The sequence below is a fragment of the Taeniopygia guttata genome, chromosome 1A, assembly GCF_048771995.1.
Source record: "Taeniopygia guttata chromosome 1A, bTaeGut7.mat, whole genome shotgun sequence".
In the NCBI taxonomy this organism is placed as follows: Eukaryota; Metazoa; Chordata; class Aves; order Passeriformes; family Estrildidae; genus Taeniopygia; species Taeniopygia guttata.
In genome coordinates this window covers 35,464,249-35,481,545 of record NC_133025.1, presented here as the reverse complement: position 1 = coordinate 35,481,545, position 17,297 = coordinate 35,464,249, and the positions used below count along the sequence as shown (strand labels likewise).

Below are 17,297 nucleotides of genomic sequence, written 5' to 3'. Positions count from 1 at the left end.
TTCAAACTGCTGATGATGCACTAAATCAGAGTGAGTGATGAACACATACACAGCAGCAAGTGAAGTTCAAAAGGATACAGATCTATGTGATCAATGAGCTGTCACATAGCAAATGAAATGCAGTGTTGACAAACGTACAGTAATAGAGATGAGGCGCCAAAATAATCAAACCAAATACAAGAAAATAAACCAGTGCAGAAATATCTCATTACAACACTGGAGGTGCTTTTTAAAACACATCTACCAGGCATTCAAATCACTGGTACTTCCCTCTCTATTTAATTTGAAAAAAATAAAAACCAAGCACTGATTACTTGAAGAGATGCATTGTCATAACGCAGTAAAATCTTCCCAAAAAATGCAATTCAGTGACACCAGACATGTAAGAAACTATCTATTTCAAGCACAGAGTTGGAACAGCCTACAGAAGAAAATCTCACACAGACCTAGTATCGTACTGCACATTACCACCCTGAGTGATGACTGAATGATAAGGCCAACCTCTATCAATCTGTGCAGTTCAAAAACATAATCAGAGCAAGTGGTGCTGACCAAGCCTCTTCATATTTTAACCACCTTCTTACCTGATTAATAGCTTTTTGACTGCAGAGCAACACCATTTTGTAAGAAGAGTACTGGCATTCAGTGATGTGCACTTCTTGAATTTTCCTGGAGCATAAGAAACTGCACATCATGAAAGATGCCAGAACTTTTGAAAAGACAGAAATCACCTGCTGTGAGAAGGACGGATTTATTAGACATTTTCTACAAAAATAATAGCTGTAACTTTCTCATATGCAAGTGTTACCAGCTGTGGCTACTACTGTCATTATTCAATTATTCATTACAGCCAATAGAACTACATTCTCTTTTACTTTTGTCTGTGGAGTGCTACAGTGATGTTCTGTCTGTAACTAAATCTCCTGTTTTAAATGCCATATAATTCAAGACATCATATCTTTGAAGGGCTTTTCAAAAATCCTACCTTCACTAGTCTCTTGGATGCAGCTTTATTGTGGAACTGCCACACGATAATCAAATGCCCTTTCAAGTATATTTACCATCATAGGAACAGGCCAGTTATTCTTGACAGATATGAATCTCAATAAAGATATCTACACTGTAAAAATGAGCACTTCTACCAGAATTTTACTTCCTTGCAGATTCCTTAACAGAACAGCTTGCTGAACTGTTACAGATCACATGAACATTTTTACATTTCCTTCAGATCATATTTATTGGTAAAAAATATCCACCAAAGAGCCTCACTCTCCTCCATCAACTTTTCTCTTCTTTTAAATACAACTGATTGTTTTCTTTGACAAGTAAGGAATTTTTCACCCCCAACCTGTTTCCACCTGCTCTTAAAAAAGTCCACATGCTGAGTAAAATAAAAACAAGCAACCAACAAATATGGTAGCAATCCTATTTTCTTGTTGTTCTAAACCTTATTTTTTCCTCTCCTTAACCCAAATTTAAGTTACACCTTACCTGTTGTAGTGTCTCCTATATTAAAGCTCTAATTCTTTAACCTTTTCAAAAGATAATCATGCCTTGATTTGGATGAAACCACAAACAATACAAATACAAATAAAGAACTACTCATTTTTGTTTATGCTACTTTAATAAGACTTCAGAATTACTCTTTTTTTATCATCAGTTAAACACAAAACCACAGAACCACAGAATCATGAGGTTGGAAGAGACCTCTAAGATCATTAAGTCCAACCTATGCCCTAACACCTCAACTAGACTGCAGCACCAAGTGCCATGTCCAGTCCTTTTTTAAACACATCCAGAGATGGTGATTCTACCACCTCTCTGGGAAGACAATTCCAGTACTTTATTATTCTTTTGGTGAAAATTTTTTTCCTAATACCCAACCTAAATCTTCCCTGACATAGCTTGAGACTGTGTCCTCTTGTTCTGCCAGTTGCTGCCTGGTGGAAGAGATCAACTCCCACCTGTCTACAACCTCCCTTCAGGAAGTTGTAGAGAGCGATAAGGTCTCCTCTAAGCCTCCTCTCCTCCAGACTGAACAACCTCAGTTCCTTCAAATGTTCCTCACAGGGCTTGTGTTCCAAGCCCCTCACCAGCCTCGTTGCCCTACTCTGGATGTGCTCAAGCATCTCTATGTCCTTCCTGAACTGAGGGGCCCAGAACGGGACACAGCACTCAAGATGTGGTCTCACCAGCGCCGAGTATAGGGGAAGAATAACCTCCCTACTCCTGCTGGCCACACAATTCCTAATGCAGGCCAGGATGCCATTGGCCTTCTTGGCCACCGAGGCACACTGCTGGCTCATATCCAACCGGCTGTCAACCAGCACCCCCAGGTCCCTTTCTATCTGGACACTGTCCAGCCACACTGTCCCCACCCTGTAACGCTGTAGGGGATTTTTGTGTCCAAAATGCAGAACTCGGCAATTAGACTTATTAAACGTGATGCTGTTGGACTCTGCCCATCCATCCAACTGATCTAAGTCTCTCTGCACAGCCCTCCTTCCTTCCAACAGATCAACACAAGCTCCCAGCTTAGTGTCATCTGCAAATTTATTAATGAAGGACTCAATGCCCTCACCTATGACTTCTATAAAAATATGAAATAGAACTGGTCCCAGCACAGACCCCTGAGGGACACCACTGGTGGCTGGCCCCAGCTGGATGCAGCACTGTTCACCAGCACTCTCTGGGCCCGGCCATCCAGCCAGTTCCTAACCCAGCAAAGAGTGCTCCTGTCCAAGCTGTGGGCTGCCAGCTTCTCCAGGAGTGTGCTGTGGGAGACAATGTCAAAACCCTGCTGAAGTCTAAATAGACAACATCCACAGCCTCTCCTGCATCCACCAGGTGGGTCACCTGGTGGATGCAGGAGACCAGATTGGTCAGACATGACCTACCCTTTATAAACCCATGCTGGCATCCCTATTTTTTTTTCTACATGCCCTGGCAGCTCCCTTAAATGCTTCCTGAGAAATCAATACCTCCTTCAAAGGCTGATATATCTTTTTTTTTGTTTCTAAGTTCCTTCAAAACCTCGTTGCTCATCCAGACTGGACATTTGGCTCATCGACTCATATTTTGGCACACAGGGACATTCTGCTCTTGTGCCCTCAAGATCTCTGCTTTCAAGCACACCCATCTCTCCTGGACTCCTTTGTTTTCAAGGGCTCTTTCCCAAGGAATTCTCTGAATAAGTCTCCTAAATAGGCCAAAGTCTGCCCTCCAGAAGTCCAGTGTAGAGTTCTTATTTATATTCCTCCTTATTTCACCAATTATCGAGAATTCTATAATTTCATGATCACTATGCCTCAAGCGTCCTCCAACCTCCACATCACCCACCAGTCCATCTCTATTTGTGAACAACAAGTCTAACATAGTCTCTCCCCTGGTGGGCTTGCCCACCAGTTGTGACAAAAAGTTATCCTCCAAACACTCTAAAAAAATTCTAGACTGTTGTTTTTCTGTTGTATTAAGTTCCCAGCAGATGTCTGGTAGGTTGAAGTTGCCTACAAGAACAAGGGCTGATGATCCTGAAATATTGTTCAGTTGCTTATAGAGTAAGTTGTCCACCTCTTCATACTGCTTGGGTGGGTGATAGCAGACTACCAGTAGGCTGTCAGCCTTGTTGGCCTTCCCCTTAATTCTTACCCATAGGGACTCAACTTCATCATTAGTTTCAATACCTATGACATCCAAAACCCCCCTAATAGAAAGGGACACCCCTCCACCTCTTCTCCCTTTTCTGCCTCTTATGAAGAGCTTGTAGCCATGCAGTGCACATAAGGGCATAGCTAATAGACTAAAAATTATTGAAATAATATTGAAAGTATAATAGAGTGGAGAGGTAGTAATACGCCAGGTTCCTGGAGTGTGTGGAAGTTAACTTCTAGACACAGCTAGTGAGCAAGACAAGTGAAAAAGCTGCCCTGCAGGAGCTCTTGTTTGTGAACAAAGATTGGTGGGTGATGTGATGATTAGAAGGTATCTTCAGCTCAGCAATTATGAAATTATATTATTGGAGAAGTCAGGAGAGGGGTCAGCAGAACTGCTACCACGGCCTGTTTATGACATTCATTGAGAGAACCCCTTGGGCTTTTGCCTGAAGAGCAAAGATGTCCAGGATGGCTGAACATATTTAAGAAATCCTAAAGGTGCTGGAGCTGACTATCTCCACTTGCTGAAAGACAAGTCAGTAGGGAAGACCACCAGCCTGGCTGCACAGAGAGCTTTGTCTGGAGTTGAGATAACAAAAAAAAAAAAATAAGTTTATGACCTTTGGAAGAAAGGGCAAGCAACTCAGGAGGACTAGGCATTGCGAGGTTATGCAGGCAGAAAACTTTAGTCAAAGCCAAAACACAACTTCATCTAGACACTGCTGTAAAACACATTAAAAATGTTTCTATAAATATATTAGCAACAGAAGGAGGGCTGAGAATCTCCATTCTTGGCTGAATATGGTGACATATTCATGGTGACAAAGAATGAGGAAAAGGCTGAGGTACTTAATGCCTTCTTAGTCTTTCATAGTAAGACCAATTGTTCTTTGGGTACCCAGCCCCCCCAGCAGGACCACAGACACAGAGAGCAGAACTGAAGCACCAAACATCTGAGGGAAAATGGTCAGCAGTTTTCTACCCCACTTCGATACACGGAAGTCTATCAGAAGGGACAGGATCCATTCAAGGGTTCTGAGGGAGCTGGCAGCAGTGCTCACCAAGTCACTTTCCATCACTTAACAGTAGTTCTGGCTCACTGGGTAAGTCCTAGACAATGAGAGGTTAGCAATGTGACACCCATTTACAAGAAGGGCTGGAAGGATGATCTGAGGAATGGCAGGCCTGTCAGCCTGACCTCAGTGCCAGGGAAGATCATGGAGCAGATTGTCCTGGGTGCCATCACACAGCAGATGCAAGACAACCAGGGCATCAGGCCCAGCCAGCATGCTGTAAGAAAGGTCCTGTTTGACCAACCTGACCCCCTTCTGTGACCTGCTTTGTGGATGAGGGAAAGGCTGTGGATTTTGTCTACCTAAACTAACTAAAGCCTTTGACACCATTTCCCACAGCATTCTCCTGGAAAAACTGGCTGTTACTCAGCAAGCCATTAGAATAACACAGGAGGAATGAACCATCAAGTGCATTTTTAGAATATTTGTTATTTGAAGAGATTTATAAATAGTAGTAATATTCAATTTTTCTATTCTACAGAGAATATTAGAATTCAATGTTAAAACAGGATTCAAGGCAACATAATTCAAAAATCCAATTGATGGAAGGTAAAGAGCTAAAATGCCTAAAGCAGTGCATGACAGAAATTAGTCCTCCATTTTCCCTCATCATTAACAAAGCTATGGCCCCTCAAATGTACAGTGCAGGAAGAGTATTTTGTTAGATTTGCAAAATACAAAAAATTAAATGATTGACAGATATTTCCAACTATATTTCCAACTATAATTTGTAGCTTATGAAAAACTATGATCTTTATGTTTTATTTTGTTCAGCTTGAAAACATACACATGGAAAATCTCTATCTGGATTTCAAACTGGTTTCAGTTAAAATCATCATCTGCCTACTGAACTAATGCCAAGACTTGTACTAGTCAGATTTTCACAGTTAGACTTTTCATAGACTTTCATTAGCAAACAGAATGGTTTCTATTTAGAGCCAAACCAGTGAAAAGCAGAAATAATAGGAAACCATTCAAATCAAAAACCAAAGCTCCATTACAACTTTATGGTAACTATGATTAATCCCTGCATAGCTGTTCTTTGATCTGAACTTTATTGCAAAACAACTTGTATACAGTTATTTCTCAGGCAAATGTACAAGAAAACAGAAAAACTGGGTTTAAGATGTACACACTAAAACTTTTCCTTTCTAAAACCCTGAGTGACATACTCCACTGGGAAAAAATGCTACTGAATTCCTCTATGAATGGATCTGTCCAAATAGAAGTTTCTGGCTAGAACATGGAGTTTGCTGGACTAAGGACAGAAGTCTTACTGTCTTAAATGAAATGATAGTTTTACCCTTAATATACACAATATTTTATGAAGGGAACTTCTGATTTAAAGAGTTCTCATCTGGATGAGAAATTTATCAAATTGATCTGACCTGGTGTTACAACTAAGCAAATTATCAATATGGTCCCATGAGTAAGTTATGCTACAAACCCTGATTGTACTGTAAATTCTCGTAAAAGATGCATTTCCTCAGTAAGTTTCCTTTCATAGTCTTTGCATGGAAAATACCTCTCTGACATGACCAATGCATTCATTTAATTTTTGGTTTATATTTTATCTTCCAATTTATTCTGGTTAGAGGTAGAATTATTCTGTTAAAAAATGACCTGATCCTAGACATAGTTTATTTAAATTTCAAAATGAAAAGCTTACTAAGAACAGATAAGATTGATTACTCCTTCCAACTTAGCATAATTGTATTTCAGGTGAACATCAATTTACTTTAAAGGACACTTCTAAGTAGCAGGCTGTATCATACATAATTCATCAATCACAGCTGCCTGTAACATGATTTACTAAAGCAGATTTCAATGAAATAGAGGGAATTGCATTGTTTTTTATGCTTTGGTTTGTTTGTTTTTAAATAGTTTACGAAACACTCATTTGTGTTGAATTATTGTTGAAAGGAGTTCATCCTTGGTAATCAGCATGTTGAATTTCTTTCTCTTTCTATAGAAATGTTACCTCTTTAAATTTTTTTAAAAGACAGAGTGAGTTTTCAAAACATTGTTCAGGCAGAGAGCACTCCATGCTTATTAAAGGTAAAAATAAAGCTCAAGGATTTTGCTACAGAGGAAGGGATGGCAAAAGTATTTATCTGAAAGGCATTATACATTTTAGCGCTGTTTGTTTTCTAGCTGGCTTATATTGTTATTGTTTGTTAGACCAGCAGTCAAACGCAGGTGAAGAGAAGTAGCTACTTCCTCAGCTAGTCCTTCACATAGTTGTCACATGGATAAAGTGGCTTTTATGTGGCACACTACACAAAACTGTATGCCAGTTGAAGCACAATCACTTCATACATCAAGAAATATAGGTGAAACTGCATCTTCAAATTCAGCTTCAGGGACATGGTGGTACCTTAAAAGGTCCTAAAGTAAAGAAACATTTCCAGAAACTGATGGAAATATTTCTTCAAAAGAAAAAAGAGAGAGCAAGAGAAACTGCTAGAAATACACATCTACACAAAGATGGAAGTGCCTTTACTTACTTGTAAGCCCATTTGAAACACAGAGTGACCCATAAAGCTAGCCAACATTCGAATCAGAGCTGCACCCTATGGAAAATAATAGAGAAACAAAGTTACTAGTTTTGAATGCCAATATAACACAACAAATATACTGAGAAGCAGACATTTCCATTCAACAGTAATATGCCGGAAACTCGCAACTTATACAATCTTTATTTGTGCTAGAATGAAAGAGAGAGAGAAGATAATGCAAATGCTTACCAGGAAAAGTGAAGAGGCAAAGTGATAATAAGTGATATTAGGTACTAATATCCTGCCCCATATATTGAATAAGGCACAGGTCAAACAACACACTCTCCCCACTGCTGGAGCACAGATGTCAGTTCCACAGGTGACTGACCCCAACCCTTCTATGCACTCAACAGAAATGCCCAGTTTTAAATGAGAGCAAAGAAATAGCATAAACTGCAAATTCTACCTCAGTGATTATTCATAATACTTTTATCTCCATTACACTACAGGATTCAGTGATACTACTTCCTTTTCTAACAGCCTTCGAGATCTGGTGACTAAAAGTGAATAATTTCCATTAGAATTTTATAAGATGTGTATATATTATATTTGACTTATTAATAGTTATGATATTTTCCAGACTATAATGCAAAGAGGTATGTACTTATATAGCACTCTTTCTCTACTTATAGAAGTTCTTAGCCTCTTCCCCTTCAGGTAAAACATAGAGATACAAAAGACAAGGGATTCTAAATCCCAATACTTACTGCAAGAAACAGACAGATACTTGCAAGAGTATTTTTTTTTAAGCATCCTTTTTGTGTTTTCTCACACAGTCTCAGAAACACTGTTGCTGTGTATTTTCCCTTTGCACAAGTGCTCTATTTCAAGCAGAAATAATTTTGCAGATCTGATATTATAATTTTGCAGACCATTTAGCTATAATATACCACTTTACAATATAATTTCAAGACAACCAGTCTTCCTATCCCAATATTTAAATGTTATACTTAGTACTGATCACCATACAAGAGGAAGGACACTTGTGATTGCAAATTCATGAATTAAAGACTTTAAGAAAACATGATGCTAGAACTCAACCAACTCATCTAGAGATGGAGGTCCAGGAATTAGGTTAACACTCAATCAGACAATAATAAAAAAAAAAAACGGGCAACATTATAGGTTCAAAAATTTACAGATTCTAAAGCCAAAAGGACTTTTAAAACATTTATTCTCCATTAATTTAGTAATTTAGGCAAAAATCCTTATGGTTTATCTTTCTAATTTTTTTTTGAAAATTCAAGATCAGAATAATGTTTCAGAGCACTACATAATGTGTCACAACTAATATTCACTCTCACAGTGAAACTATGCACCTTTTTACTAATTGGAAGATACCTAGTTTCGCTTGAATTTACCTAGCTTCAGCTTTCAAAACAAGACTTTTATGTCTTTTTCTGCTAAATTAAAATTCAGGCTAGTTTAACTGTTGTCCAATTTTTATATCATTTTACACATGTTACACTGATTTTTTTATACAGTGACTATTTTTAAGTACTGAATGGATCTGTAATAAACAACACTTGAAATAATGACGAAATCAAAAGTATTTGTAAATTAGTAAATTGTAAGGAAACACAAGTCCTTTCTATAGGCAGCAAAAACAAATATTATATAGGTTTCAGAGTAACTGAGCTCCTTTTAGGAACTGAATAGTGAACAAACCAAAACATGATTTTTGCATTATTAATACTAGGGTATATTGTTATGGTGGTATATAATCTTACTGGAAGACAAATCATGTCTGTAACACATAGCAGAAAAGGAAGTAACACCTTTCCAAACAGAATATTACCTGAGCAGACAATACCATAGGTCAGGAAACATTATTGCCCTTATACTACTAGAGAAACAGACTGAGTAAAGTTCTCAGAGACATTTAAGCAGATAAACAACAGATAAATCTGCTTAAGATTTATCTTACACGGAAGATTTTTTTTTTTTTTAATCTCAGAAATAAGTATGTCCTACTTATTCAGTAAGCAACTTGATCAAGGCAATCCAAAACATCTGTAACAGAAACAAAAAACCCATAAAACATATCAGTCAAGATCCTCAACAAGAAGACATTTTTATATTCATCACACATCCCTTTTCCTACTCACTATTAAGTATTCCAGCATGCTCAGGTTTCTTTCTCACAGTTTACACTTCACATAGTAACAAAAGACTTATATAAATAAGCACCTTGACTCTACTGACTTCTGTAAAAAGTAAGCAAGCCAATAGTTCCATATAATCTTGCCAATAGAGTTGTTTTTTTTTTCCTATTGAGAGACTAAGAACTATCATATACATGTAAAGAACTATAGAATTCCCCTCACAGGTAACATTTAGACACCTGTTGGATGGACTATGGCTGGCCATTGTACAGCAAACAAAATAAAACAGCAAGCAAAGACTGAAGGGCGAGTCAAGGCACAAAGGCAGGACTATTCTCTCAAGATAGATCTCTTTTCACAGCTACTTTAAAAGTACTGTCTACATATTAATTACCTTCAAGAAACTCAGAAACCCTACTTACAGCTTGCAGAACAAGAGGTTTGTCACAGTTCACCATCTTCCCCACTCAGGGAAAGCAAATGCTTTCTTTACATGTTTCTGGAAGGGAATGGATTCAAACAAGCAAGAGAACCTTTAGAGGGGAAAAAGTGTCTTCAAGAGATGGGAGAAGAAATAGGAGCAAATGAAGCCCTTGGTGTGGAGGGAAAAGAAATGGGAGGAAACCATTCATTTCACTTTTCCTGAACTTTTGAGAGTAGGCAGAACAGAGAACAGTGATACATTCATAAGAAGCTCTCAACACATTCAGAGTTCTGGAAAGCAGAGCAGGATAAGGTAGCAAACACTGGCACTCTGACTAGAGAGGAAGCAAAACAGGTTTGCAGGCAGAAGGATAAAAAGCAAGAGGTATAGAAAGTAACTGGCATAAAGAAGAGTGGCTTTCTGAAAGGAGAAGCTTGGAACATGACACTAAACAGAGGGTTGTAGAAGGTGCAGAAGGTATGTGCAGTAAGTTCAGTTATAGGAAAAAACAGAATACATAGCTTTTGGGATCATCTGAATGGGCCAATGTGCTGCCATTCCCACTGCCTATCTGCTTAGCCAGCAGCACACTAGATGGAATCCAGAGGACTTACGATGACATACCTTGCCAAAGCTTCTTGATCTAGACCTAAACCTACAGAAAAATCCCAACAGTCTTTCCTGGTGCAGGAGATGCCCTTTGGAACCTATCAGCATCACTCTCTGAACATGCTGACATGCAAGGAGCCTGCTCACCACTTCACTCTCAGAGCCACTTCTGTTCCGCCAACCTTCGTCCAACAGAGGAACAACACAGGATGTCTTGAAAAGCGAACTTGCCTCTCCTGCTGGGCAGAATGACTGTTTATTGATGATTAAAGTGCTTTCCTCCAGGCAGTGGATGACTCAGTACCTTGTCAAAAGGTAAAGCACATTGGTTTAAGAGGTCTAGTGGAAAGCAATTCTTTCCTATTCAAAAAACATACCTAGTTCCTGTCAAAATCTGACTCACCTTAAACCACTGTACCCTATCCTCATTTTTATACCCAGATAAATACGCTAGTTATTCATTCAATGATTAACAGCCCTACCTGGGTCTGGTGAAGCACTGCTCATTAGCAGATCTCACAAGTCCTCACTAAGATTAATGCCAATATTCTGCAAATTAAAAGGCAACTGTGGCACACCCTAATGAAATTACTTGCCAAAGATCACCCAGATCCTCGTATAACCTATATGCTTCTTGTATAACCTATATGCTCCTCATATAATCTATGATATTGTTGAAGTTTTCTCAGCCTCAGCATCGATATTCCACTGCTATTGGAAAGGAAAGTAGAATATGTTGGCTATTTCATGGAGATTAGGTGCATACAGCTCTTTTTTGCAAAGTGGTCTTGGGAAAAGGCTCACTCATGGACAGTTAGCCAACACTGCCTGAAGGGATGGAACTTTATGCACTTTCTTCCCCTAAAGAAACTTGTATACTCACAACATGGTAAAGAAAATCCATAACCAAACTTGGGAGTAGAATTCCTTTGTATGCAAACTGAACATGTCTTTGAAATCTACAAAATGCAGAGTGAAGCTAAGGTATTCAATCTAATTCTCTCCATGCAGTCTCTCTCCATGCCAATATAAAATAATGTGATTGCATCCTTGATCCCAGATTAGTTTTAACTAATTTTTAAGAACCCACTCCTACATCTTGATCCTCTTACATCACTACAGATCACAATTACTGTAAGTCAATTTAATTTTATGACTTACTAAATATCTCAATTTTATTATACTTGAAATTCCTTAATTAATTGTTTCACTTGCAACTTGCATCTTATAAAATTTTTTAAATACAAAAGATAGTACCAAATGGAACTTTATTTAACAGGAAACAAACTGAGTCTTATGTGTGAGGCCACAAAAACATGATGACTACTACTACACAGTACTGCAACAGAGGCACACAGGAAGTGATACACTTGATTCAATGCAGGTATCTACATATCTATGTATGTAGCACCTATGACTGTAATCACTTCAGTTGTTTAGACTTCCCTTACAGTCATTGGGCTTTACAAGCCACCTCTGGTTGCACTTTATCCAAGTAAACCTTAGATTAAGGGAATTGTACTCTAAAAGTACCCATCTCAAGCAGGCTTGAGTGACTAGCTCTTATGTATACATCTGTGCCGCAGACATCTAAAGTGCAGTGAGATTAATTCAACTGCACTGTCCAAAAAGGCCATACAAAAATTGATTCCCCATTCTGGGGAAACTCCTGAATTGTGGAGGTACAAAACTGGTGTGATCCTTTTGTATATATAGTCAAATAGCAAAAATCGTATCTCACTTTATTCTACACACCATACTTTTACATAAGAAGATTAGCAAGGGTAGGTATTCAACAGAAGGCCATGGAGAAAGGGCAGAGTGCTTGCTAGCTGAAGGTAGATGCTCTATACTGAACAGAAAGCAAAGAAGAGTACTTGAAATAAAGAACTGGTGAAGCAGTTCCAGAGAAGGGAACAATATAAAAATCAGCAAACCAGCACATAGGGTTATGTAGAAGCCAAGAGGCAGGAACAAGAGGCCATATGTGAAGAGATACAAACAAACTAGAAACTCCTTCAGCATTATTCTTTGAAGAACCAAAAATTATGTCATTATTCTAAAAAGTTCCCTTGAGAGAAAAATGTCAGCAACACAAAACAGAAACCGTGAACTACAACTGATTTACTTTGTAAGGGCAAAATAATAGATTGTTCTGTAAATGCATTAGAGTGGGGGAAGGAAAAGAGATCATAACAGGCTGACCTGGAAAACACACAACTCTTCCATCCTATTTCCTACAACATTTTTCATTTTTTCCTGCAATATCAGCTTCTTTTTCTTTTTAGTTGTGCTTTTGTGTGCTTCGCTGTTTTTGTTTTAACCATAGGACTGAGATTCATCTGACTACAAATACCTACATTGTGGTTAAGTGATGCTTACGCTGTTGTACACAGCTGAGGCAGCTGCCTAGATCTCCTTTAAAGGCAAAGGAGAGAGAAGCAAGCACTTCAGTTCATCCTGATTAATCCAAAGACATGCATCTAAAATAGGACAGATGAATTTCACCCTAAAGATGCCTGTTTATCTTCACTGATGATACAGGGAGATGGAGGGCTACTCAGTTGCAGGTGTCTACATGGTGACCATCTCAAGTGAGATGGCATCAATCTCTCTGAAGATATTTTACCCTGTAAATTACAAAACAACATTAAAAACTATGGAAAAGTTAACAGAGGGAAAACACCTAATGGAGTTTGCAAAGGCAAATTCAGCATCTAGCAGGCTTACCTATCAATTTATCTCAAGTAACATCAATCACAGTAATTACACAGACCTCAATTTATCTCTTCTTCACTGAATGTACACCTTGCCACCTTTCTTTAGGAATTAAAGCTGTTTGATTTAGTTCATAAAAATACTTCTGTGACACAAAAGCTAAAATCAGGAAGAATCCTGGAAAGAAAAACACCTCCATACTATACAAGGTGTAAGCAGGGAGTGAGATGCTGAAGAGATGAACAGTGGACTACCAGAAAAAATTACATAACTGAGGTTCTAAAACAGAAATTTAATAAATCCATTTTCCACAAAATCTCCACCTATCCATTTTGCTTCTTGCTCATTAAATAAACAAAACCAAAACCAACACTAAATACAGGTGATTTATTAACTTTCTTCTATTGTGCAGTAGTCAGTTCAAAATCAGTCTTGATTAATATGTAATAACACATAAACTGTTTTTCACATTCAGTGGGATACAAACAGAAGGCCTACAGTTACTTTTCTATGTGCTGATAAACCTGCAACTCAGGATCAAGGTTACCTTCTCTCTAGCTAAGAGAAATGTGAATTACTCTATCTTCTGCCTCAATTACGCTAAATTTTATTCATCTTGTTAGAGCTATTGTTATCAATAGTAAGTTCTTATAATCAGCTTCCTTTTCACTGATTAAAACAAGACTCAGACCACACACAGGCAAACACAAAGGCATCATTCTTTCACAAAGACCTCCTGATTTAAGATGAGAGTCAATATACAAAATTTCATGGCTACTAGTATATACCTGATGTATACTCGTATTGCTGGTTCTTAATTAATCAGCTACAGTACACACGTACTAAATAGTTTTCTCCTTAAATTATTTAGCCTGAGCTATAGGTGGCATCCCTTGTCAAAAACTTTTTTTAAATCCATTTTCTTCTCACTCTCCCCTCAAGAACTCCAGCTGGGTAGTAAGAATGAATTCCCCTTTGCAGCAGTGATGACCAGTCAAGATCAATATATTAATCCATGTGCTTACTTATCTGAGTCTTTATACCCCATAGAGTCCCCGTCTCACTGGAGAAGGAAGACAAACTCACCAGCCTATATCTCTCAAGCAATACTCTGGCACAGCTACTATTTGTTAGGATGGTCTACATCCCACTGCCAGAAGTTCTGCAGCTCCGTATCTGGTTACCCTTATCAGGAGCAAGTGGATGCCACTCGGATCTGCAGACTTTCCAACAACCAACAGTTCTTTTAGCTAGTGTTTCCCACACACCTACTGCAAATTGATGGTTTCTGCAACCTGTTACAAAGAATAAACTGAGCATGGGAATTAACCCATTCTCCAGCAGGAATATACAACACAAAAAATTTCATTGCACTCCCCTGGTAGATCCTTAAAAATCTCAGTCCCCATTTTAGACTTTGATTATGATTTGGTCCCTCACTACATAAGTCAGAGCCATACCTGTTGCATACAGTCAAGTCAGGCCTACACTATTAGCTCACCAGAATCACCTCAGAACACAGAAGAACTTCCAATTTTTTTGCTAATGTGTTTTAAGTACTGGTTGAAAAGTATCATTTCTTCATGAAACATACAAAGAAAGATATTCTTTTAGAACTGCGAATGTAATAAAAGCAGCATACAGGTTGTGTTTTTTCTTTGAAATATTGAACATATTTTTAGAGTTCTTTGTCAAATAGAAGCCTAAGGATATCCACAATCAAATGGGCTTTTAAGTGAGTGAGTATCATTTCATTTCAGCTTAAATTTCTTGAATTCATATATTATTCTTTAGTTCTCAAAAACTTGGGTAATTTTGTGAGTCTAAGTTAATTTCAAATATTAGAAGAGCATGTTACCAAGCATTTATACGAAGAATACACATTTGCATTTTAATTTTGTAATGTGAACACTAGCCAACAAGTAATATCCAAGTCACGTTTTTTAAAACAATCATTCTTTGTTGGTACTAAGCAACCACAGCTGGATACCCCATGAAATTTAGCTTATTAAGGAAAAAACACAGCATGAATTAAAGCAAAAGAATAATGTACATCAAACACGTAGCAAAAATGTGACATTTAAAAAAAGAATTACATAAAATTTTTTAAAACCCCCAAAATGAAATATGCTGCATCTTGGAGATATTTAACAGAAAAGAAGTATCTTTTGACTAAGTCACATCTTCAGAATTTGCTCAAATGTAGACAGATGTATGTAAATATATGTATTCATCTACATATGCAAATGAATTATTTAAAAACTTGGTTAACTGATGGAAGTAGTGTAACGTGTTACACTACATGCAGCGCACTGAATTTACTGAATTCTCCTGCATGAACAACTGAACACTGGGTAACCACTTTCAAACACAGGTATCGCACTTCAGCTGCGTTTCCTTAAGCAAACATATGCACTATATTCTCTCCTTTTTTTTCATTTTACCACAAAGGGAGAAGTTCAGCCATTCCTAAGCTCTCACTCAGATGGTTATGCTGAAATGTATTTTACTTTCCTACCTTTATCATCTGAACAGTCTTTTATCTTATGTGACCTTATCCTGACAATTATGGAACAAGAGTGTCCTATTCATGACATCAGTTACAACATGATCCTGTTGCAGGCTCTAGAGAGACCTTTGCTAAAGCTCTTCTATCAAACAGCAGAGATAATTGCAAAGGCTTCTCTAGAATTCTTCAGCTGTCTGTATCAAAACTATCTCATCTCTGAGAACTGCATAAGTACCCATTGAGAAATTCTTCTCAGGGAATTAATTAGATTGTATCATGAGTCACCAACACTAAATTCCTCTTTCATTTTCAGAAACTGAGCACTGTAATACAACAGCGTAGCTATTTTCTGTATTCTCCAATGGCACCTCCAAATATTACAAGGAAAAAAATGAAGCTTAATGCAAGTGAATTTGATACATGCAAATGCTTCCTTATTTGATTAGGGTAACAGAACATACTTGTTTAAATGAGTAAACATGTGCCTATGATTTCCTCCTCCCTGTGACAGAAATGTACAATGTTTAAATTAATTCCTAGAGGCTTTGTCTCTGGATAACCCACATAAAAGCCAAGGTAAGAACTACAGAAGGAGATCGGTACATGCAGATCATGCAGCATATACTGATACCAAATGTCACCATATGAAACTATCCTGAGGGTCTTTGCCCAGGCAATCATTCAGTGATGCACTGAAGTACCTTAAGCACACAAGCAACACAAATAAATTCCACAGTTGTACGCACATAAAGTTTAACATCTACGTACTTGGCTGATTGTGGCTCTCACTGGTTTCCCCACACTTGGTAACAATTGTTAAAAATTAAGGGACTATATTTGTTAAAAGGAGGTCAGACAAAACCATCCCTGCTTGATTTTAATGATACGGATTAGAAAAAAAACCAAAACAGTTATTTAATCAATCTTCTTTACTTTTTAAAGCAACAGAATTTCCAACTGATATTTACTAATCAGGCAGTGCACACTCACAAATTAACATGCTATTAATATTCAGCAATAAAACCAGGATACGTGTTAATTTAAAAAATTAACCTACATGGTTTTTAAAACTTCATTAACAGCATGGGTAAACCAGTCTTTTCCAAATCAGCTAATATGTCTACAAACCTGTAATGCATTTATTAAATCCACAAAGACGCATAAAGGCACCTTACATTGTTTTTACAGATTGAAAGGCCATTTATCTGATACCAAAACATCACTGAAAAACCAACATTATATTCAAGGAGAGCTTTTCACTTGGAAATCATAATCATTTTCTATTCTGACAAACACAGATGTTCTAGGGCTGGATAATACCAAAATGGTCAGATAGCAAGACGGCTTTGGCAAAATACTTGTCTTAGTCATAAATTCTATTGCAAATTTTAGGAACATGACACAAAGAAGAAAATTCAGGGGTATAATACCATAACTAATCATACTCTTCAGCTGGATATTGTCACATCATTTTCCCCGAATAATAGAATATTATACATTGCCCAGATAAAATGCTATGACTCAACTTAAAACAGGAATTTTACTTGGCCTCACCACCAAAACCCCTCTTACATGCTCTGACACCAGTGACAAGGACAAAGGAACATTACACTTTTTTATTAACTGCCTTTATATGATATGAAATCTT

At 37.6% G+C, this 17,297-nt stretch overlaps 1 protein-coding gene across 1 annotated transcript in view; it reads right to left on the bottom strand.

Moving 5' to 3' along the window:
• The window catches only part of TRHDE (thyrotropin releasing hormone degrading enzyme), a 217,114-nt gene that overhangs the window by 88,744 nt on the left and 111,073 nt on the right, over positions 1–17,297 (bottom strand). The window contains exon 7 of the mRNA XM_030259934.4: positions 7,234–7,299. Within this exon, the coding sequence (XP_030115794.4) occupies positions 7,234–7,299 (66 nt within the window). The remainder of the gene's footprint in view (positions 1–7,233; positions 7,300–17,297) is intronic.